Raw genomic sequence first — 21735 nt, 5'->3', positions numbered from 1 at the left:
TTAAAAACGACACTACCCATAGCGGGGACAAAGCGTTGCTTGTATTGAACAATTTGCAGCGTTTAGGGATTGTAGTTTAGTTGATACGCTAGAAACATTAGTAGCCCATGTATGGCCAACTAAAACGAACTACACGTCCCAAGCGGCTAAGTGACGTTGTTATTGTCATCGTTTTACGCGATGCATCGGTGCTTCTAAAATGTTGTTAAATTCCACGGTAATTACAGACTAATACGTTGGGTACTGTAGAATTAACTCCATGGAGGTACTCGAGACAATTGTGATACAAAGTACTGAAGTGGAAGGAAAGGAAACTGTCGTGTCTAGCATGGACATCGATAAAGCCAAAGCTGGTTAGTAACGTTATGTGGTGAAGTTTAAAACGTTTCATCCAGTCATCGCATGCAGCGAGGAGGGCCTGATGAATGCGCACTAATCTATGATTATTATTAATGTCATAAACCACGATTTATATACTGTCATTGACACAAACAAACCTAAAGATTATCCATTAACTTGCACTATCAAATAGTTGTTTCAATCAGACAGGTTTAGTCAAATAATTTAAAAAAAATAAAAACAGAACAATAAACAAGTTACGTAAAAGGCTGTTTATTATATGATTAAAGCGGTTAAATGCAAGGTAATATATTTGTATCAACAGATGAAATGCACAAAAGAAATTCAGATCTAATTGCTTAGGGGAAAGTACTAATAACACCCTGTAAACATCTTTCACGACAAGAAAAAGTCATTTAAATCCTTACTGAAGTTACTAATAAGTACTTTTAAAGCAAGTTTTATCTGTTAACTGCATTTAAAGTATGAAACGTTTAGGAGGTGATTATGCAGTTATATGGAGATGTATATGCTGCTAGGGTTGTAAAATCGATACACTATCTATCATACTATATCAAATTATCATGTGTGTATTGTTTCTGGCCTGTGCAAACCACTGAAAGTAAAGGTGATGAAAAACTGTCAATCTAAAAGTTACTGAAGCTGCCAGACACATTTAGTGAAGTTAAAAGTATGCAGTTGCATACAATTGAAATACAAAGTACAGTATTGGTGTAAATGTAACTTTAAAACACCTTATATGTTTGTTTTCCTCTCTAGAATTTATATGGACCCTGCAGGCTACATGGCACCTTGTCAACACCAGACTTGAAATGGACCAGGCTTTTGATCAGCCAGTATGCAGGAAAAAGAAACTTTGGGAGATGGTGGCAGAGAAAGTGAACACCAAACTGCAGGAGTCAGAAGTAACCGATGTCACAGTGAAGGCCTACGAGTGTGACCTCAAGTGGAGAAACTTGCTGGCAACATACAGGAAGAATGCTGAGAGGGCAAAAAGGCTGGGGGTGACCAGCATCCACTGGGAGTTTTTCAAGGCCATGCATGAGGTCCTGGGTAAGAGTAGGGAGGAGGTCGAAGCCCAGCGAAGGGCAAAGCTCAGTGGGACGAGAGTGGGCAATGCCATAGCCAGCAAGAGGTTTACCCCAATCCTCCCTACACCTCCTGTTACATCAGCTGCTCCCTGCTCGGCCCGGCCTCCACAAGATGTCCTGCAGCTTTATATGGAGCTGCAAGAGAGGAAGATGAACATGTGGGCTCAGCAGAAAGCCCTAGAAGAGAGGAAGATAGAGGCTATTAACAACCTGGCCCAGGCTATCTCCAGCCTGGCTGAGAAAAACAGCACACAGATATCAAAGGATGGACATTAAACCCCAAAAGATGTTTCTCTTACCAAAAAAAACACTTGACAATGCACCAGGAAAAGAGCAAATAAAAAATTAGGGCAAGTTTTACGATACGAATAGATAATAATTACAGACCTGGGGGAAACGAAGCAGTTTTCTTTGTGAACATTTTTGCCTTCTCATAAATGCACCACTTTTATCTCAGAGAAAAATAATGTTATCACATTTTTATACTTTAATGAATATATTTTATTTTTTTTGAAGATTAATTTGGGCAATCTCACCTTTAATCGAGAGTAAAGCCAAATGCCAAGGACAGAGAGAAAGAGAGGAAACCCTGTCCTTTGCTCTAAGCCTTAGCCTCTGTAAATGGGGTGCCATCATTGAAAGGTAAGCTCCCCAGCAAGCTCCACAATTTTAGGAAAGTTTGGCCAGTCGGACTTCTGCACATTTGAACCTGACACCAGAAAACAGGACATGAGACGCTGACCCCCAAAAAATACCCTGGACAGCTTTTGATTATACTGCAAGCAGATCACAAGCCTACTCAAAGTTGTTCTTTTTTATTTCCTAATAGATGTTTTTTGTACTTATTTTTTTCCTAAAAGAAACGAGTTACTGTACCACCATCACTGTTCATGTTATTGATATTAAATGTCAACGACCTATGCAAGAGTAGAACATGTTTTGCTGTTTTTTATACAGGCCCTACGTGGGCCCCACCTATTATACTCACATTTTACTCTGAAAACAATAGTTAGTCAAACTGATAATGGTCCCTAAAAGAGGTATCGATAACAATTATAGTATTCATAGACATGCTTGTATTGTCATTGTATTTATAGGATACACTTTGTGAACTTGTAGAGTATTCTAATAAAGAGCCTTTACATAAGTTGTCTGTCTTGGCTGTGAGCTATTAGGAGTAAAAAGTCAGTGAGGGTATGTGGGGTGACCTGCTGTCCCTTCTGCCAGTGAACACACTTTGGCATCAAATTAAAGCAGGAAGGTGTGATATGCGGAAGAGCTGTGTAAAATGAAAGGCAAACTCTGTGAGAGGGAGCTCCCACACAGTTGCAGAGAAAAAGCTAACATTTTGTATAACAAAATTGGAAATCAACAGGACTGTATTAACAGAAATATATCCCAAACAATAATAATTTAAAAAAAAAAGTTTTTTGTTTAGTATACATTTTTGTCTGTATGGTCGTTTCACTGTGTATATGTATGTGACATCCCTGCAGCATAAACATTCTGATAGCTTAGTTTGTCCTGAGAAGAAAGGTGAATATTACTTGATGATGAATTACAGGGTTGAGGTTATCCAAGCATTTTTATTTAAGTGACCAGGCAAACCAAAGATATAGAAAGGGGTTAGACCCTAGAGGTTTAAATAACCCTTTATGTTAGCTGTTGATTTACATTTAACAACCAACGTTTCTCCCTACATATCATTACATCATGTATTCAAAGAACTAAAGTTTTTAAACAACAAATCTGAGATGATGTCACGTCTGTGTGCACCTTCTTCATCTTCCTCCCCATCTGCCTCTGGGGTTGTGTCTCCCTCTTTCTCAACGTCTCCTTGAATCACTTGTCCCATGTCCAAAAAAACATTGTGCAAGACACAAGCTGTTAGAACAACAGCTCTCGCTCGATCATAGTTTCCTATATCCAGATATTTGAGCCTTTGAAATCTGGCTTTCATGTTGGCAACAGCTTGATCAAGGACATGAAAATGCTCATCCAGAGTCTTGTTAAAGAGCTCCTCTCTTGGCCCCTGATTTCCTAAATATGGAGTTAAAATCTGAGCAGTGAGTGGGTAGCCAGCTCTGGCCAAGAGGTAGGAGTCAGGGGGCATCAGATCAGGATGCTGTTTGAGTTTGTCTTTCAGAATGTTGCCCCTGTCCATGTTCGATCCTTTACTGATTGTGCAATGTAGGAACCGGCCCTTATGGTCACATGCAATTTGCAGGTTTAGCCAGGAGTCGGGATGAGCCTCCTCTTTCATCCTCTTCACCTCAGGCATTGTGCTCTCCACATCGTGTTTTCCTATAGGCAGGCGGATGGGGATGCGGGTATGTCCCAACACTCCCAGGACCTGAGGGAGACATTGCTGCTGGGCCTGCTCTTTCTCTTGACTGCAAAGTGGGAAAAGGGATTCTAAAGCTTCTTTGCCTTGAGAAGAACAGGGAAATACCATCAATATTATTATTTCCAATGACTCTTAAATCATTGACATTTTACTGATCATGTTCCACAGACAACATTAAAGTCAACCCACCGACTGGCCACCTGATTTGTCTATCTTCCAAGGTGTTGATGCGCTCACAGAAAGAGAAGAAGGTCCTGTGGATGTTTCCTTTCTCTAGGTTGAAGCGGCGGGACACAGAGCGGTAGCTGACGCGCTCAGAGAGCAGAGTGAGGGACAGCTGGACAGTGTGAGACAGGGACAAGCGAGCTCGTCCTGCCATCCGAGCCCTGGATTTGGAGCTTTGAAGCAGGTCTGTGATGTACTGATGGAAGAAGGAAAAAATGAAGATTATAATTCAGCATCAGTCAGACAGTGATTCAAGGTATTTCAGTTGAAATTATTTGTATCACAATGCATTCACTATAATGTATTGTTGCAAGAAAGAGTGCATGCATATATCTCCATGGTCTAACAGAAGAAAACAACTGCTAACTCTAAGGACAAGCCCTTTTATTTCAATTATATGCCCATAGTTTGAAAGAATATCATATTAGTGCACAGCAAATAATTTAAATCATGTTACCCTTTTGACAGATTCTAAAGTTATTTTAACAGTAAGTCGGTTAGTATACCTAACAGACTAATACCTGGACAGCAGCACCGTCTGTAGCCTCCAAAGCTTCCTCCGGTGACTCTTCCTCCGGGGGACTACCGCACGATGTTGTCGTCTGTAAACCTTCGGGTTGCACATTTGTTTGACTCTGCAGTGAATGGTCGTATAAAGCAGGAGGAGGCTGAGTTTTAAGTTTCGCCATCATCTCAGCCTCCAGGACCCCCTCCACTGCCTGGTCCAGCCGCTGCTCCAGCTCGCCGGGGGACAGGGGCTGCCACTCGCGCTCCACCATGTCCAGCACGGCTCTGCCCGCAGATAAAACATACTCCTCCATCTGTGGTGGTTTATGTTGGCCTACGCTTTGTTGAGACATCATGGGTAATCATTGTTCCATACATAGGAGTAGGACACGTTAATTAAACCAACCAAATTGTTTGGAACTGCATAGCCAAGAACCGCTGATTACCGAGGCTGGCAGAATGCTAAGCTAGCCTGCTAGCTAACGGACGTTGCCTTCATGTGTTGAGTAAAGTTCAGTATGCTGCCTTCCAGTGCTTTCGGAAATTTGGAAACTTTTTTTCAATCATTAACAATAAAACAATACACACACAGTAAAAAATAAACAGATACATATGTAAATGTATAGGAAGTCAAACGGCAAGGGATGAAAATGATAGTGATAGTTTTACTCAAGCACATTCTCATTTATTAAAAAGTACATTAAGGAATGAGCTTAACTAACATGATCATTTGCAAAGTGGTATATGTTAAAAGTCATTATTTTATTAAATCATTTATGTGACTGAGAAAACAAGTCATAGTAAAAGCCACCCCATATTATTGACTCTAGTTATGTATTGGGGCAGCAGTGGTTCAGTTTGTAGGGACTTGGACTTTGGACTGAAGGGTCGCTGGTGTGAACTGGTACTGGAGAGGAGCCAGTTCACCTCCTGGGACACTGCGGAGGTGTCCTTGAGCAAGGCACCGAACCCCCAACTGCTCCCTGGCGCCGGCTAGCCTGGCTGCCTCCCCGCTTTGGATCCTCTCAATGCATATACATGTGTGCATGCATATAACTGTGTATTGTATGTAACTTTGCAACTGCATGTGCAAGTGGAAAACGGAATTTTCCCTTCAGGGGATCAAGAAAGTCCATCTTAATCTAATTCGTTAATTGCCTTTCACCTCATTACCTTGCCAGTATCTTTTGTGATTGTATTGCACATGATGATGACTCGTAGCACTGCAAGTAAACACTGTATGATCAAGTATTGTATATGTTTACATTTGACTGTATACAAAACACCACAGAGCACAGGGGTGAAAAACAGATGTTTTAATGTTGAAATCATTTACAAGTGCAACTTTGATCATGTCCCACTGTTAAACAGCCTCCTCTTGCAAATGTTAATGTCAACCATGTTATTCAACACCCCAAGGTCAGAATTTACTTTCCTGCTGTAACTAATAGAGGGTTTACGTTTTTTCTTTAAGTGTCGTTTTTCAGATCACGAGACCCAGTGTTATATTTAAGTTTGATTAAACAGCTTTTGATGTGATTTTTGGATTTCATTTGATTTAAAATTCTCCTTTAAAATTCGGGAGAACAATAAGAATTAAGGTAATCGGGTATAATACAACACAAGTTGCAGCATGAACTAAACCTTAATGGGAAGTGATTCTAGTACAATGGAGTCAGATGTGCAGCCCACTATTTACAGGCACAGTTCATAACTTTGCACATGAAAAACTACCAGTTAAATTACAACGGTTTAGATTTACTGGAAACAATTAGCCCCAGTGATTAAAGTCAAAATCCCATCAACATCTCCAAGATGTCATCAGCTGCAATCAAACATTGGAGTGGAAAATTGGTTAGGTCCCAAGGTAAAAAAATAATCACTGTTAATTTTTGATTGCTTCCTGTCGCACTTCATATTCCACACCAGGTCCATGCCAGCGTTACATGTGTTGTAAATACCAATGACTGCATTCAGTCTCAGTAACTTCTGTGAGCAGCTACAGTAGGAAAACTACAGCTACCGATAGGTAAAGTACCTGGAAAATGCTCATCTTAATGCCAAATCTCCTGCCAACAACTTAGTCTATTTTATTTCAGATTACTATGGTTGTTTTTGAAATACAGATAGTAACTTAGAAATTCACAAAATCCAAGCTATTGATGAAACACATATCTAGGCCAAAGACCAAAAAACATGTTAAATCCTAGTAATAGTTTAATAAAGAAACACACAAACATAAAAGCCTAAAAATGTCACACCTCATCAACTCCAACGTTTAAGCCAGCAAAATAAAAAACACAAGTAAGGCAGCAATAACCTTACCCCAAATAAAGACTAGAATTAATTAAATACGAGGTACAATTTCATATGTTCAGTCGTTACCAATCCCATGGATGACTGACAGTGTTGTGACAAGTCCTCCAGGAACCTGAAGGGGCTTGTGTGAAATTATCAATTTATCTAGCATGCGTTCACCGATTTCAGGACAAATAAATCACTTTGAAGCACCCACCCTCACATTTACAACAAGGGGAATCCGTGTATGTAACAGTTTTTGCCCAGCTGAAGATCTGTTGTCGGCATGGTAAAACTCACCCGTGGAAGCATCCCTTCCCAAAATTCTACCCTCCCTCCAATCCGTGCATCCTCCCTCCGAACCCCCGTGTGTCCCTTTCGTTTCCCTGCCCCCTCCCTCACTGTACAGCCTGCTCGTTGGCTGTGCTGCCCGAGTCCTGGGGCTTCATGACGTCAGGGAGCTCTGGGGGAGTGGAGAAAGACTCGACCCTCAGCTGCTCAAATGAATCATCTGAGAGAACGACAGAAAGTGACAAAAGTGAAAAGAGAGAAAGAGATTACACAAACTGAGTAAACGAGGGCACAAAAAACCCCAAATGAATTGATGGAATTTAGATGAAGACACTACCTGACATTTTTTTAATATGGGGTTAATAAATGGCAACACTACTTACCACTCAGACGGAAGGCTAATCCCACCGTTCCTGGGGCCTGAGGTCGGGCTGTTTGATTTGTAAAGCCACAGTTCCCAAGAGTTTGACTGTCATTGAGCATCACATCATCCTGGAAAGGAAAATGTAGACAAAAAGGTAGTGTTGAGGTTGATTCACTTTATATTTTACACAGTGAGTCACACAGTACAAAGTACCAGCCTTAACAAAGACAGAGTTCAAGGCATCTGAAGAGATCTAATATTATCATATACAGTAGAAGTCCTTTTCATTGAATTGTAACATTACATATAGACATTTAAAAAATCCCACTAAAAGTATCTCATAGCAAAAAGTGATATTTTAATGTGGTTGTTTTGTCTTTCCATAAGTAAGAAGGCTGAATATGTTCAATTTGAGGAAAAAAAACGCAAATCCTCACAGTTGAGAAGCTGAAACCAGAGTTTAATTTGCATTTAACTTGAAAGAGGTCCACTAACTAACATTCCCCTACGAAGGACAGGTAATTTACCTTGTAAAGTCTCTGATCTTCAGGTGGCCTCTTTAAAATGCCTTCCACAATGCGCTTGAGTTCATATACTGTAGTAGACTCTTTGGCATCTGTGAAGATGGTTGTCTTGTGGCGTCGGATCATAAGAAACACATCCTGCAAGTAGATCAAGTGACAGAGGAAAAACTGGACATGAGGTACTGATGACTTCATGGAATATTCTTTACTCCAAAGAAAATCCATGATTCCAGCATGAACATCAATAACACCAAAGCAGATTAGGAACGTTACATCCTGAAGTTAAACTGGTTTCTCCCAGTCATTTCATGAAGCAACATCATGATGAATGTTCTATAGTCTCTGTCTATTGCGGATTATTACAGCCATAAAGTGATATTGGTGTTTCAGACGAGCCGTGTCCAAAAAGAATATTAAACTTTAACACAAGTTGGAAATTTGATACAAAATCCTAATGTAGCAACAAATGACATGCAGTGATGTAGAAGTATCCAAACCTTTAATTTAAGTAAAAGTACTAATACCAAACGTTGAAATATTCTATGCACGCAAAATGTACTTAAAGTATGAAAGATATGAGTATAAATGTTACAAACGTCATATACGTGTCATAGTAATGCGGATTAACATTCAACTTAACACTAAGGGTACATTTGTTTGAAATGAGTAATGATAATAAACACTGATGAAGCAGATATGTATTCAACCGCCTGCACTTAACAGCTTGTAACATTTTTTATTAAACTTCCTATGTTTATGTGTTTATTCAATTCTAATATGGTCAAACTGTTTGACTGCCTGGACGCACACATGAGCTTGTGCCAAACGGAATATATTGCTACGTGGTTATTTGTTAACTCGGGATGATGAAATGCACAAAATCAGTTAACATGTTAAAGGTGTGTATGTGTGGAAGTTGTATTGAAGCTGGCCGGGACAGCAGTTTGGTTGTTTAGTTCATTGGTCTTGGCAATGTACACTTTTTAGGGGTTTAAAGCTTTCTTAAATTAAATGTAGACTACTACAATCAAAGTTGAAGATGTCTTGAAATAAAATTTGTACTACAAAGATATGTTGTTGTGGATGTCTTTTATTTTCATTCTGACTAAATGAAAATACAATTTTGAAGAGCAGTCACGTAAATTTGCATATCTACAATGCAAAGAGTGTAGTTCCTTAACATGATCAAGAAGACTTTCCATAGCAGCTGCTAGCTAGCGTCAAAACGAGCTGAGTTAGCTTAGCTCTGGCTACTAAGGTGGTCGTTAACCCAACTGTTAGCTGCAGTTGTTAGCTTCTTCGAAAGAGAATTCACAACTAAACACACGTGTATGTATGTATGTATGTATGTATTAAATACATTTAACTGTTAACACCACGTTTATTTTAATATATGTCGTTTTGTAGATAACAACGTTAGCTTAGCTACAGCAGCTAACGTCCCTGTCAACTTCAGCTAGTTAGCTTCTTCATGGGAAGCTAGCCATTGCATCAAAAGCAAAGTTTGTTGGTTGAGCTGTCACTTATCCCAAACAATGTCTATTTATATGGCATTTGTTTTGGACCCTGCACCTCTCTCTTTGCTATTCATTCGAGCACTGCAAAGCACAGTCGAAGCTATCTGAGCTACAATGTTGACGTTAACCAACGTTAGGAAGCTAACTCATGTCAGCAAGCGTTAGCTAAACAAAGGCATCAGCTTTAGGAGGACCGTTTTTTATGACAGGCTTAGTTTACCTACTGTCAGCATGTATTTTTAAGCTCAGACAATGTCTAAATGTGAAATTAAAGTAAGGTTTGGTTAGTCAATAGGCAATTACATTCTGAGCTGTAAATGTTTTCCTCACTCACCATTGCTTGCGGTTGGTTGCACACAGAAAAAAAAACTGCCTCCACCGCACAGCGACAACTGAGATCACAGCAGTGCCGAGAGATGCAACTCCAACACCAACCACCAGGTGGCGGTGCTTTAACTCTCTTATATTCGTGTTATTTTAAATCACATTTACTAATAAATAAAACGATTCTTTAGAAATATATGCTGGAATAGACACTGTGTTTATGAATAAATGCATAGAAACCTTTAAATTAGCTAATGTAGTTGAATAGTTAATCGGTTTTCAAACAAAAACGTTTATTAAAGGACTTTTATTTATTTCAGGGGACTTAGATTTTTATAATTCCGCATTCATTTAATTTAGGGGATTTATGATATTATTGTATTTTATATCCTAATGCCACTTGTATCTCCCAGCTCTTCATTTCATATCCAAATGAATGGGGTGTGGTTTGTTACTTTTCAAACAAATCAAAAGCATATTTTAATATTGATTTCAATAAAGATATGTATTGCAAGCTTTGCATTACGTAATTCCCACACTGAAACAATTGTCGATGTATTCTGGTAATATTTGCATACCAGTAAACTGGAAAGATATTTGTAGATTATTGAGCTGTGATACTAGACATTTGTTTTGTGTATTTTAAGGTTCAACACAATAGTACTTTCAAATTTAGATTATATATATTTTTGTTTTTACATGCAAGTACATTTTAAGTAAATCCCCACTTTCATGTTTTCAAGAAAGAAATGGAGCTATTTATGGAGACTTCAGCCTTCAGCATGTCTCCCTCCCTAATGAAACAAACAGGTGTTTATTTTAACTGGTTGCGTTTCTTCATGTGGAAGGACTAAACTTCCTCCTCTCAGCCCGAGGCAGCTGTCACTGCAGTGAGTGGGGCAGCTGAACTGACAGCAGCTGAGAATAACAAATTAAGCAAGGTGTGACAAGCTGTGAAAGAGGTTCGTTTTTTCCTCTAATGACATCTGTTTGGCAGATAAGAGGCTGCAACATAGAGTGGTGCAGAAAGAGGTACAAACATACTAAAAAACCTACACAAATAGGTAAATATACACGTAGTACTACTTTGAAAGGTGGTTTTAAAAATGAATAATTACAATTTATAAACTAAATTTACCATTCAGATGTTGCATTCTAGAAAACGTGTCACTTGAAACATGCTCCTGAAACTCAGATTTCTTATTTGTGTGAAAGCTTTGTTACCACATGAAGCCGACTGCTGGAAAATGGATTTATTTCATAAACACATCGAATTCTCATATTGCAAATGCCACATAATCAAAACAATTCTCATTTAAAAGAAATGCATGTCTATATTTTAATTACATAGACAACAAACAATAAGGCAAAGAGCCACGAAGAAATCTAGCACATTTCCATGACAGGTCAAAGCACTTCCATGACCATAAAATAATCTTCTTCCCCGCTTTGTTAATGACCCCAACAGTTTTCCTTCCACATCAATTGACCTGTAAAAACATAAATAAAATAATTGGTAACACCAAAGTTAACTGTTAGAAAATACCCTAATATCTTCAAACTTGTGAGATTGTTTTCAAATTCACTGACTTTCTCTTAAAAGGATAACACCTTAAAAAAAAGCCAAAATGATTCACCAATAAACCAGAATCTTTTGTTAATATTACATAAAAATGTTAGACGTATTGGAACACATAAACACTTGAAAATGTTTTCAACTCACCAAATAAACTACAAATATCTATCTCACCACAAAAGCACTCTCCCGGATCTTGGAGTAAGCATACTGTGGAACAAACAGGCAAGCAAACAAGAGTCATTTAACTGTGTGTGTGTGTGTGTGTGTGTGTGTGTGTGTGTGTGTGTGTGTGTGTGTGTGTGTGTGTGTGTGTGTGTGTGTGTGTGTGTGTGTGTCATTGAAAACTCAATTGCTCACAACATGTACTTACATTCAGTCCTCTGGGGGAATGAACAGGCTCTGGTCCCTTACAGCAGAGCACTGAAAAGGGTCTTTCCTTGGTTTTTGAATGCTCTTTGAAACACAGACTGAAAACCTTGGCAGGCAAATACACATCCCAGTCAGGCGCATGCTCCTCTGTTATATCACTAACCATCCTGTTAGGAAGCAGCAAAAAGAAAACACATTGTATTATATATTGACGGATATTTAATGCGATTATGTCATTTGACCTGTTTGAAGGTTTTCTTGATTTATTGTTTGATATTCCTCTGCACTAGCTAAATGGCTACAACACATCAATTGGGACCTCTGACATTCACCAATGCAATACAGAGAAAGTAATTAGAGAGCAAATCATGTCTGTATGTAAAGTACAGACCGGTCAATCATCTGCTGTGTGATCAAATCCAAAGTGCCCGTCTGCTGATGATAGACAACAAGAGCCATGGAGACCTTCAGCTGATCTTTCAGTTCTCTGTTGATCTAGCACACAGAATACATATGTGAGGAACTGGCTGATTAGGAAACAATGTTGCACCAATACAATATAAAACAATATGTGTATGGAGCTACAAAATACGTGTTGCTAGGGTCCCACTAGCATCTGTCTATCTGTTACTAAGTGAGATTTATCATAGATGTTTTTTTTCCTGGGGTTTTATGTTGGTAATGACAGCTTCATGGCTGGATGGATAGTGAAGAAAAAAAAACATATGCAGCAGCTGCATTCACATTAAGTGATGGATGGTGAGATGACAAAGATTCTCATATTTACACAATTGTTAGCATTTATGCCATTACTGAACAACAACAGAATTTGATTTTATAGGGTTATAAATTGTATGTATTGGACAATATGCCACTATATCCCCTACATTTGGTTTTAAAGAAACTTTCAATGACAGACTGTGGCTTATTTAAGGCACCTTAGTATTTTTAGTTTTCAGGAACTTCTGTGAATCGATAGGGTTGTGTAAGATCTGTTGAATATTGAGATGAAAGCTATTTACAAGTAAAAAAAACCTGCAATAACTTAAGAAGGGGCAGTTATCAAAAGTATAAATTCAAATTAACAATGTACTTACTTTGTGGACAATGTCATGAGGCAGTCTGGAGAGGATTCTGAACGGGTATCCAAAGTGTGCGATTATTTCCACGATCTGCTTTGCCACATCTGGGGGGAGGCAAGACTGCATAGGCACAGCTTCCACCCACTTGGAGTAGTAGTCCGTTACAGTCAAGATGTATTTGTTCCCGTTCAGTGTTTGATGCAGCGGACCCCTGACATCCAGGCCAAGCCACTGCCACGGCGCCTTCACCTGCCATCACATCATGCAGAAATGCCATTGCAGTAAGAATCCCAATCCATTTAGTTTGTATTTATTTTTGCTATACTACAGATGATCTTGGATTAACATACCTCTATCACCTTTTCAGGATCTTCACACGCTGTCTGTGAACATTACAGAAGAGCAATTGATTAAAATATATCATAATGTAAAAGTCTAAGTTAAAAAGACATAATATTGTATTTTGAAACTACATACGCTCAAATTGTCGTCTGGAGCCCACTGAATATCCTGAGTGTGTGAAAATTAAAAACAACCATATTAGAAATATATACCACAATTGCCCAGATGTATGCTATAAGCAAATATAATTAGTTTATTAAGTTATCAAGACACTGATTAGTAATTATACTTTATATAATATAATGTCACTTACGCGTGGTTCGCAATAATCTCCATGGAAGAAATGTGGAAATGACTCTATTTTCAACAGCCCTTCATCAACTATAATCCTCCATTTGTCATTTGACTTTTTCGGGTCTTTGTCTCTGATATTAAACAATAAAAAATAAATTTAAAAAGCATTAAAAAGGCAAGAATACAAATGGGTACAAACTCTATATATCTATATTAACATACCCAGCAGGCTCTTCTGTCTGTCTGGCCTCTTTGCTCTGGACTCTTCTCTTTGCCCTGACAGGAGTCGTTGTTGGAGACTGGGCTGGACTCCTCTGTGATGCTTTAACACCAGGGGGCTGCGTTCACAATACAGAAATACACAAACTGTATCAGAAATGTTTGGAATTGAGGTACATGATTTATATTTGTAGCTTCAGTCAATGAAAGCTCCAATGTTTTATTACAGTTAAATGTCGTTACAATATGCTCTCACCTTGTTTCTCTTACTTCTTGGGGAGCTGGAAGCCTGCATCAGTTGGACAGTAATTACATATGTTTATTTAGGTAAATTACCAAGAAAGGACAGAGACGGTTTTTTTTTATGAAGCAGCTAGCCAATTCAACAATTTAACTATCGTGTTTGGAATTTTCCAATTAAATGAGGTAGCCCATGTTATTATGATATCGAATAAATAAATACAAACCTTCCTTTTCTGTGCATCGCCAGGGGGTGAAAATATGGTTGGAACTGCATCTTCTCGCAGTTTCACACATTTTCCGGTTCTGTCGATGTATTGTTCCTCGAAGTGATCGATGCACAGCACTGAGAAGCGAGATGGGGTCCAGTCCTTCCACTTCATGTTGAGAAGCCATTTCTTCAGTTTTCTGGGATTGTACAGGGGAAACCTGTAGTAGTAGGACAAAAATTATTAAAACGGTCCTTAATTTATAATTGTTTTAAAGACAGCCACATTTGCTTATATTTTTGATGGGTGAAATTACTTCAAATTTAGCCATTTTCTGTGGCTTTTAAGTTTTAAATGCTGTTATATCTGGTATATATTACATGTAGGAGAGCGAATGCTGAACTTCTAAAAAAGGCTAACTTTTAAGTGTGTTTAATGTTTAAAAAAAACACTATACATGGACTGGTCAAAAGGACATTGTAATCATATACAACGAAGGAAAACAGCAAACTGTGAAGCTGAAACTAACGAAAGGCCATGTTGGTCATTTCAGCTTTAAAATACTTAAACAATTACCAAGTAATCCAGTGAGGCTCATCATGTTACATTTATACTTAAAAGCATTTCTAGATAAATCATCAAAACGAGCTGGAAAAAACGTGGCCAGGAAAACCTAAAACTGGCTACCTATTGTGATTCATGCTGATGTTTGTGTTAGCTAAGTTAGCTTCAGTATCCACAAACCTTCCCTGTTTCCGAGGGATAAATGTTAAAACTCACTTAAAATACTTCACATCTGTCTCGCTGGAGCTTCCGCAGTTGTAGGCACATTTATATCTTCCCATTTAGGACACTATGTTGTTTAATTTGAGGCTAACAAACTGATATTGTGCCAAGATATTTGATTGATATAACAGTCAAGTACCAAGAAAAATACCACAATATCCGGTCATATTTTTCGAAATAATAATCATGAGGGGTTAGAAAACTTTTAAGACTAAAATAAATCCTACAGGTTAAAATAGTATTAAGCGTTGTGTGCTGTTTCTTGTATTCAAACTTGTCGTTGAATATTTGACGGTATTTGTTCATTATAATATATACAAAAGCCGGAAGTGATTATTTTCTACTACAAAATGTTGCTAACTTGACGCAAAGGTTTTCTAACGGATGTTGTTTTTTTGCAAATGAAGCGACAGGAATCTCCTGCAATGCTGCCTTGTGGATAAAAGAAAGAATTGCAGTCATATTGTTTTTATTTGACACATTTTAACACATTTACATGCAATGTATTGTACAGTTTCAATTTAACAATAAAAAAAAAAAGTTGAAAAATTCCCTTCAATTAATATTCACACACTGACCCAGCTTTGAATTTTAATATACCAGTAAAAATCAAAGTTCTCACATACAAAAATATGTTTTTTATTTTACTTTTATCATACAAATTGATTCCAACAAGGGATACATAAAAATGTCACTGTTTAATTAACATTAAGAAATGTTCAATAAACAGTGCAATGCAGAAGTCCCACAGCTCAGTTGCGTTTTGTTTTCCACTCCACTCGCCACTCGTCCCAATCCAGCAAAGTTCGTTTTATGTCCCATCCTGCAGCTTCCACACCTGGAAATGTATTGGTTAATCCATTTTCTGTTGTTAAAAATACACAGGACAAAGTTGGTGAAATGTAAATTAAAACTGAGTGCTCACCTGTGAGAAATGGATTGAAAATTGTGTCCATCAACTTGTGACTCTCATTCACCATTTCCCAGTTACCTTTTGAAACATAAAAAAGCATGTTACATCAGAAAAATCCCTTTGATTTATGTAAAAAAAATGAATGGAGGTAAAGCCTCACTCTTCTGATTCGGATGTTCTATGGAATTTGGAGGACTCAGGACGCTGCTGAGCCACACAGCTTGGCACATCACTCTGATTTCATCATGCACTGATGCTTCTGGTCTCAAACAAACAAGTACGCATCCTGGGAAAAACACTGCAGAGTTATGGATTGTTTCAGAGATTTTCAACAAGTTGTTCTGTAGTGGGAATTGGAAGATTACATACCATTTTGTGCTCCCAACAGGTAAGGCATATTGTTTTCTTTCAAAGCCAAATTCAGCTCAGCTGGGCTTCAAAATAATAAGCAAATACATTTTACTACATTTATATTGTTGTTTCATTATTCTGTTGTTTTAAGTCATGAGCGAAACATGATATATGCTGATATACCTTAGTACAACCTCCTGTAGCTTCACTCCAAGTTTTATTGGCATAGTTTTTTTAAACTCTGGAGAAAAAAAACAGAACATTTCTTGAGTTATCCTATTGACATGTATCATCGCTGAAACAACTTTTTTCTTTCTCTATATTGTGGAAATCAAACCTCACAACATATGAAATTAATACAAAACAGCTGACATTCAGGGCATAACTATATAATGCATGACTTAATAGAATGCTTCATATTTTCACATAGTAGCAGGAAATAATGTAACTGTCATAGAGCTATAACATATATAGGTTTAATTGTTATTTTGCAAAAGGAATACGACAATAAAATTAATAGTTTTAATAATATCTTAATTTTATGTTTACAAAATAGATAAAAATACATAACAGTAATTAAAGTGTCAGCAAATTCATTATTATTACCCAGAAGAACAGGTTCTCTTTGATTGGCCTCCAGTGGACTCAGGATCCGTTTGTCTGTAAGGTACTGCTGCAGCACGATCGAAAGTCTCGCCTCGTTGAATGTTTCCATGATAACCGCGCGCACAGCCTTGTAGTTGGCAAAGAGGTGGAGGATGGTGAAGAGCAAGAAGAGGCTGAGAGTCAGTCTGAGGGGTAGAAAAGATGTAAAAACAAGACATTAGGGACTCAAAAATGATTCCCTATATAAGAACCTTATGGTAGTTCATTTATGTTTTTTATAACAACACTTACATTGGATTATCAGTGACAAGGGGAATGAGGATTAAACTGACCAGCAGTCCAGCTAGATTCACTAAAGTTTCCTGTGAGAAATAAAAGACATGATTACAGGAATGAAATTCCTTCTTTGCAACCAAATCAGAGCAGATGTGGTACAGATATGCATGTTCTACTGTAACATGTCTGTTTGGAGATGTTACAGTAGAACATGCATATCTGTATAACAAAATCAATTCTAGGATAAATCTATTGAGGTTCACGTTCAAGGTCATGCATGATGGATCACTGTTACTAATCACAATGTTATTCATCACAAGTAATCAAGCTGTTCACCCTTACCTACAATAAACAGTCTGTTATAGGTAAAAAAAAAATACCTGACTGCCATCTTTGGCAGAGATGTCAGCCATGTTGTCTCTGCGAGCCTGATGAACAGTCAGAGCAGCTCTGGTCGCACCACCTGCCACTCCAACAAGAGACTGGAGAAGATAACGGAGTCATCCTTTCAATAAATACCTTGATTTGAACAAAAACAATCTATTCCTTTTAGTAAAAGGAAGTGTTATCCTGCGCAAGAATATTGACCCAGGGTTTGGGGACCACTAGTTTAAGCCTATTTGTCAGGACTCTGTTTCTTTCATTTGTAAATGTAGAAGTGTATTAATAATTGGAGTACCTTGAATACCCCTGCAGTACACACAATAAGGGTAAAGCAAGCAGGAAAGTATGGAGCCGATATTTCCATGAACATGGCAATGTCATTGAGAACATCAGCAAAAAGTCTGGTAAGAATTTAAAAGAAAAAGTTAATGTCAATAAGTAGACTGTAAATTGTGTTAATTTAATGCCTGTTCACCATGCATACCTCCATTTTTTGGCCTCAGAGTCTAATTTACTCCTGGAATAAAGACAAAGAATATGATCATAAAGCAAAATTTACATTAGTGAAAAAGGGGCACAAATGAAAAGCAAAAGATTGTCTGCAAACTGTACACTGAAATATTGCTTACAACACTTTTAATGAAATTAAAAAAGACAAATGTGAGCCTACCCTTTCTGCCAAGCGAAGAGGATTCTTCCCAACATGCCAGTTCCATCTGCAGGGGAAACATTTGTTAGCAAGTTCCACTCACAATGCAAGAGTAATGTGCAATCATGGTATATTTGAAGGTGTCACCTCTTAGTAACCAGGTCACTGTAGCTGCTGCTACTGTTGCCTCTTGGTTTCCAACACCGACACCTTTGAGAGAAGCTTGCGTGGCCAGAGTCCCTGACAGAGAGCTACAGAAAGCCTGAGAGGGAGAGAGAGAAGGAATATGGAGTTTTAATCTGATGAAGATGGTGATGATCTTAATAGCTGTGGGGAACCATTTACTGTACCTGCACAGTATCCCAAAACTGGTAGTGTACGTAATCCTCACTGACGCTCTCTGGATAGCCTTGAGGCAGAAAGACACTCTGAAATAAGAAGTTAAAATGTGTCTGAGTGGGGAGAGTGCTGGATCTTGGATTTGTTTTCCAGACCAGATTTGACATCTTATTATTTATTTCATTGTACATAGAAGCGTTATAAACCCTTACTTTAAAACCTCGAACAATTATGTTTCCTCTTGACTCCCCTTCACTCCCGTCTCTTTTCCTCTCCAACACTTCATCGCCTGCACAATACTTCCAGGACTCGGCACTGCCATATCTCTCTGTGGCTAAAACCACACATCTGTCTGTCTCCATTTAGACTGTAGGAACCAAGAGAAACGCGTGCTGACTAAACTAAACAAAACAGAAATATACTACAGTGTGAAATCTGCTGGAATGTATTTACTTTAAGTCCATTTAAATTTGTACAGCATGAAACTCGACACAACATACGCGTCGTGTTTATCTCTGAAGCGCTTCCGTGTTTATTTCCGCGTTAACGGGTTGGAGATGTCTGATTGGTCAATTGGGAGTTTAAGGCGGAGTTTATGGAAACGGTCCAATAATCAATAAGGGTTTCACAACTCAAATCCATTTTTAACTCCTGAGTTGAAACAACTTAATGGAAGTCATTGTGGCATTTACTTTCTTTATTTTTTTGAGAAGTACAATTTAAAATATAACACTGGATTTATACCTTAAACCAAATGTTTTCAATACTTAATTTGCAATAAAAATACTAAATAATAAAAAATACAGTCTGTAATTCTTTGTATGAATTCCAATATAATAAATTATGTTGATCAGATATAGATTATTTAAAGATAAGTGTAGACTTTTTTTAAATAAAAATTATATTGAATGCAAAACACAGTCATTTTAAACCTCATAATTTGAAATATTGATTGCGTCTATTTTTGTCATTTTGCATCGCTGTGATTGTTTTACTTATTTCATTCATGTTCTTGTCTTTGTAGTAGTATACGCTTGTGGACATGTTTCATCCCTTTAGCCAATGTGTTTTGTTTGTAGTTGTTTTGTGAATCTCTGTGACCATTTAGTACTTTTTTCTTTTCAGCCTGCTTTTGTAAGTAAGCCACCCCTGACCTATTGGGCACCTGGGCAAGTGCCCAGTAGGACCGTTAAGTAATCGTTTGATTCGTGTTTCTTTATTATACCAGTAATTCTGATGTGAGACAAAACCTGGTTTATTGATATTATAGAGACATCACAACATTGATCATAACGAGGAGTTTCAACTTCACTGAGGTTTCTTTGAAAAAGCACATTTTTAAATAGAATTTTAACATGTGGCGTCACTTCCCACTTTTGTGCTGTCTGGAAACAGGGAGGAATTCATCAGACATGATGATTAATACTTAGTATTTGATGCAGACAACAAGTCTGTTGAGCCACAGCAATTGAATGAAAAGACACATAAGATTCCTCCCATACTACTTTATTTTCAACATGAGGAAAGATTTGGTGGTCTGATAGGGTGTACAAAGGGTGGTGTGTAGAAAAATGCAGTCAGGTATTCATCTATCGTCTAGCAAAGTGGAATTAAATATTTCTTATCTCTGGGTCATAAAGCAGATGGAGGCAGAAGGCAAAAATAGATATTGTGGGCAAGAAGAAACCTATTCGAACTTGAGACCAAAGCAAATAGTATGTTTAAAATTGAGATAAGGTGCTGTTCAAAGATAAAAACACAAAGTCTGATACCCTAAATATACAATGAGGCAGATTGGAATCTGTGGCTGTTTCACCCTAAGGCAAAGACAAGTGCTGACGCACCTTTTCCAAGTCCTCTGGTATGCTGTATGGGAAAGAAGTAGGTGACTGTGTAGTAAAGCTGTGACTAACTAAAGACAGAGGAAGTCTAACCTTCGATTACAGATAACCGGATATGAGCACTAATGTAACTGAATGATCTAAGCCTGGGTTTGACAAGTAGCCTATGTGTGGGAGGGCAAGAAAGAGAAAAAGGGAAGTGCCTCCACAGTAAATGGGCGTGGAAGTTTCACTGAAGAGTTTCACTCCCAGCTCTCTGTCCTGCCATTCTACAAGGTATATGGCACAGGGCTTTCACAGGGACAGGACTTGGAGCTGTACGTCTTTTGGATTCCCACTACATTGACATTCATGGTGACTTGAGATGACCACAGGTGGAAATCTTAACCCGACCTTTCATATTTAAAGGAAAAAAGAAACTTCATGTGTCAGCTGTCACCTTAACTGGAATATTGTTAAGTGCAAAAGAAGACAAAACACCTGCCGGCCACTTCATTAAGACTTTAAAATCAATCTGGATACACACAGGAGAGACTGAGGAGCATTGCCTTTTCGAATTAATCAGGTATGTACTCTAAAGTAACAATTGAGTTATTGAAATGAGAGAACAACTTGAAAACGAGGTTTAATTGTGTTTAAAAGTGAATTCCTGTGTGTTGACTTAATATTCTCTAACACTCTCCTCAAGGACCACCTGCGAGATTTGGTTTTACATTATATAAATCTTTATCTTTCGTTAAGTTATCGGCACTGACAGGACATTTTAAGTTTCTCATAACAAATGATTCACTGGCATGTGCATCATTGCATGAGGAAACTATTATTAACCCAGTCCAACTCTCTGCTACTGAATTCTTCGTACATGACAAACACGCGGAGTAGGCTGGTACTTTGATTTATTTTGAGATAAGATAACCCACATTTTATATGTTATGCTACCAAGACAACTTGCCAAGCAGGAGGTTTATTCATTTTCTTAAAAAGTGATCATACAAGATTTGTTGTTGTTAAAAGGGAACACTGTGACCCATGTTGCACCATTCAAAGGATACTGTTGGTTTCATATGGAAATAACCTGTTGAGTGAAATTCCTATGCTTAAAAACAAACCACACTTTGTGAATATTTTTGAAGGACATGTTTAGACATGTAGGAAACATTTATTTGAACTTGTATTGTGTTGCAGAATAGTGTAGCCCAAACCGCTCAGACTTAACGCATCAAGCTCTTTGATAGGTGAACACAGGACACAAGGGCAACTTAGGATAACATTCTTTTAGCAATAATCAACCCAGCAGCATGCACCCCCTTGGCCATTAGGTAACGGAAGTAGCAGCATTTCTCACAAGGAGATCACGTTTAAACCCTTTAAAACAACTGATATTCCCTTTGGGACATGTTGAATAATA

The 21735-nt window shown here is 38.0% G+C and overlaps 5 protein-coding genes across 8 annotated transcripts; 1 reads left to right on the top strand and 4 right to left on the bottom strand.

Annotated features, from left to right (window-relative positions):
* Positions 1-55: 55 nt before the first annotated feature.
* si:dkey-66i24.7 (uncharacterized) lies at positions 56-2598 on the top strand. The gene is made up of 2 exons (XM_063904263.1): positions 56-353; positions 1120-2598. The coding sequence occupies exons 1-2, from the start codon at positions 260-262 to the stop codon at positions 1725-1727; spliced, it is 702 nt and encodes a 233-aa protein (XP_063760333.1). The 5' UTR covers positions 56-259; the 3' UTR covers positions 1728-2598.
* LOC134878308 (uncharacterized) lies at positions 613-5685 on the bottom strand. The gene is made up of 3 exons (XM_063904262.1): positions 4545-5685; positions 3988-4219; positions 613-3881 (listed from the first exon to the last, which is right to left on the bottom strand). The coding sequence occupies exons 1-3, from the start codon at positions 4884-4886 to the stop codon at positions 3163-3165; spliced, it is 1293 nt and encodes a 430-aa protein (XP_063760332.1). The 5' UTR covers positions 4887-5685; the 3' UTR covers positions 613-3162.
* A 146-nt stretch (positions 5686-5831) lies between these two features.
* elob (elongin B) lies at positions 5832-9960 on the bottom strand. The gene is made up of 4 exons (XM_063904264.1): positions 9859-9960; positions 8011-8145; positions 7503-7611; positions 5832-7339 (listed from the first exon to the last, which is right to left on the bottom strand). Exons 1-4 carry the CDS (start codon positions 9859-9861, stop codon positions 7227-7229), a joined length of 360 nt encoding a protein of 119 aa, XP_063760334.1. The 5' UTR covers positions 9862-9960; the 3' UTR covers positions 5832-7226.
* Positions 9961-11110: 1150 nt separating this feature from the next.
* Positions 11111-15202, bottom strand: zgc:153292 (uncharacterized protein LOC100003014 homolog). Of its 3 annotated transcripts, none has more exons than XM_063903157.1 (12): positions 14963-15200; positions 14201-14402; positions 13990-14022; positions 13737-13852; positions 13534-13645; positions 13356-13388; positions 13229-13261; positions 12894-13127; positions 12188-12291; positions 11798-11963; positions 11572-11634; positions 11111-11338 (listed from the first exon to the last, which is right to left on the bottom strand). In XM_063903157.1, exons 1-11 carry the CDS (start codon positions 15025-15027, stop codon positions 11590-11592), a joined length of 1143 nt encoding a protein of 380 aa, XP_063759227.1. In that variant the 5' UTR covers positions 15028-15200; the 3' UTR covers positions 11111-11338; positions 11572-11589. The 3 variants fall into 3 exon arrangements, with proteins under 3 accessions (XP_063759227.1, XP_063759229.1, XP_063759228.1); XM_063903159.1 differs by lacking the exon at positions 14963-15200 and adding an exon at positions 14759-14896; XM_063903158.1 differs by having other exon boundaries at positions 11112-11338; positions 11599-11634; positions 14963-15202.
* A 218-nt stretch (positions 15203-15420) lies between these two features.
* rusf1 (RUS family member 1) lies at positions 15421-19035 on the bottom strand. Of its 2 annotated transcripts, XM_063904979.1 has the most exons (14): positions 18699-19034; positions 18498-18575; positions 18295-18409; positions 18169-18214; positions 17983-18015; positions 17794-17899; positions 17495-17596; positions 17130-17200; positions 16839-17023; positions 16416-16473; positions 16251-16315; positions 16042-16167; positions 15894-15959; positions 15421-15806 (listed from the first exon to the last, which is right to left on the bottom strand). In XM_063904979.1, the coding sequence occupies exons 1-14, from the start codon at positions 18846-18848 to the stop codon at positions 15721-15723; spliced, it is 1287 nt and encodes a 428-aa protein (XP_063761049.1). In that variant the 5' UTR covers positions 18849-19034; the 3' UTR covers positions 15421-15720. The 2 variants fall into 2 exon arrangements, with proteins under 2 accessions (XP_063761049.1, XP_063761050.1); XM_063904980.1 differs by lacking the exon at positions 15894-15959 and having other exon boundaries at positions 15421-15833; positions 15960-16167; positions 18699-19035.
* Positions 19036-21735: the final 2700 nt, after the last annotated feature.

The sequence above is a fragment of the Eleginops maclovinus genome, chromosome 16, assembly GCF_036324505.1.
Source record: "Eleginops maclovinus isolate JMC-PN-2008 ecotype Puerto Natales chromosome 16, JC_Emac_rtc_rv5, whole genome shotgun sequence".
In the NCBI taxonomy this organism is placed as follows: Eukaryota; Metazoa; Chordata; class Actinopteri; order Perciformes; family Eleginopidae; genus Eleginops; species Eleginops maclovinus.
Note: the sequence above shows the minus strand (reverse complement) of the source record. Positions and strands in the feature narration are given on the sequence as shown.

Bases quoted from the DNA above. Each gene is read 5' to 3' on its own strand.
- si:dkey-66i24.7 (XM_063904263.1), top strand. From the start codon at position 260: ATGGAGGTACTCGAGACAATTGTGATACAAAGTACTGAAGTGGAAGGA. The intron at 354-1,119 runs GTTAGTAACGTT...TTTCCTCTCTAG, and splicing joins CATCGATAAAGCCAAAGCTG to AATTTATATGGACCCTGCAG.
- LOC134878308 (XM_063904262.1), bottom strand. From the start codon at position 4,886: ATGATGTCTCAACAAAGCGTAGGCCAACATAAACCACCACAGATGGAG. The intron at 4,220-4,544 runs GTATTAGTCTGT...TTCTTCCATCAG, and splicing joins CAGACGGTGCTGCTGTCCAG to TACATCACAGACCTGCTTCA. The intron at 3,882-3,987 runs GTGGGTTGACTT...GTTCTTCTCAAG, and splicing joins ACAAATCAGGTGGCCAGTCG to GCAAAGAAGCTTTAGAATCC.
- elob (XM_063904264.1), bottom strand. The intron at 7,612-8,010 runs GTAAATTACCTG...TTTCCTTTCCAG, and splicing joins AAGATCAGAGACTTTACAAG to GATGATGTGATGCTCAATGA. The intron at 7,340-7,502 runs GTAAGTAGTGTT...TCGTTCTCTCAG, and splicing joins ATTAGCCTTCCGTCTGAGTG to ATGATTCATTTGAGCAGCTG.
- zgc:153292 (XM_063903158.1), bottom strand. From the start codon at position 15,027: ATGGGAAGATATAAATGTGCCTACAACTGCGGAAGCTCCAGCGAGACA. The intron at 11,964-12,187 runs GTCTGTACTTTA...GCTTCCTAACAG, and splicing joins ACACAGCAGATGATTGACCG to GATGGTTAGTGATATAACAG. The intron at 11,635-11,797 runs GTAAGTACATGT...TTTGTTCCACAG, and splicing joins ATTCCCCCAGAGGACTGAAT to TATGCTTACTCCAAGATCCG.
- rusf1 (XM_063904979.1), bottom strand. From the start codon at position 18,848: ATGGAGACAGACAGATGTGTGGTTTTAGCCACAGAGAGATATGGCAGT. The intron at 18,576-18,698 runs GTAAGGGTTTAT...TTCTTATTTCAG, and splicing joins TAATTGTTCGAGGTTTTAAA to AGTGTCTTTCTGCCTCAAGG. The intron at 18,016-18,168 runs GTAGGCTCACAT...TCTTTATTCCAG, and splicing joins CTCTTCGCTTGGCAGAAAGG to GAGTAAATTAGACTCTGAGG.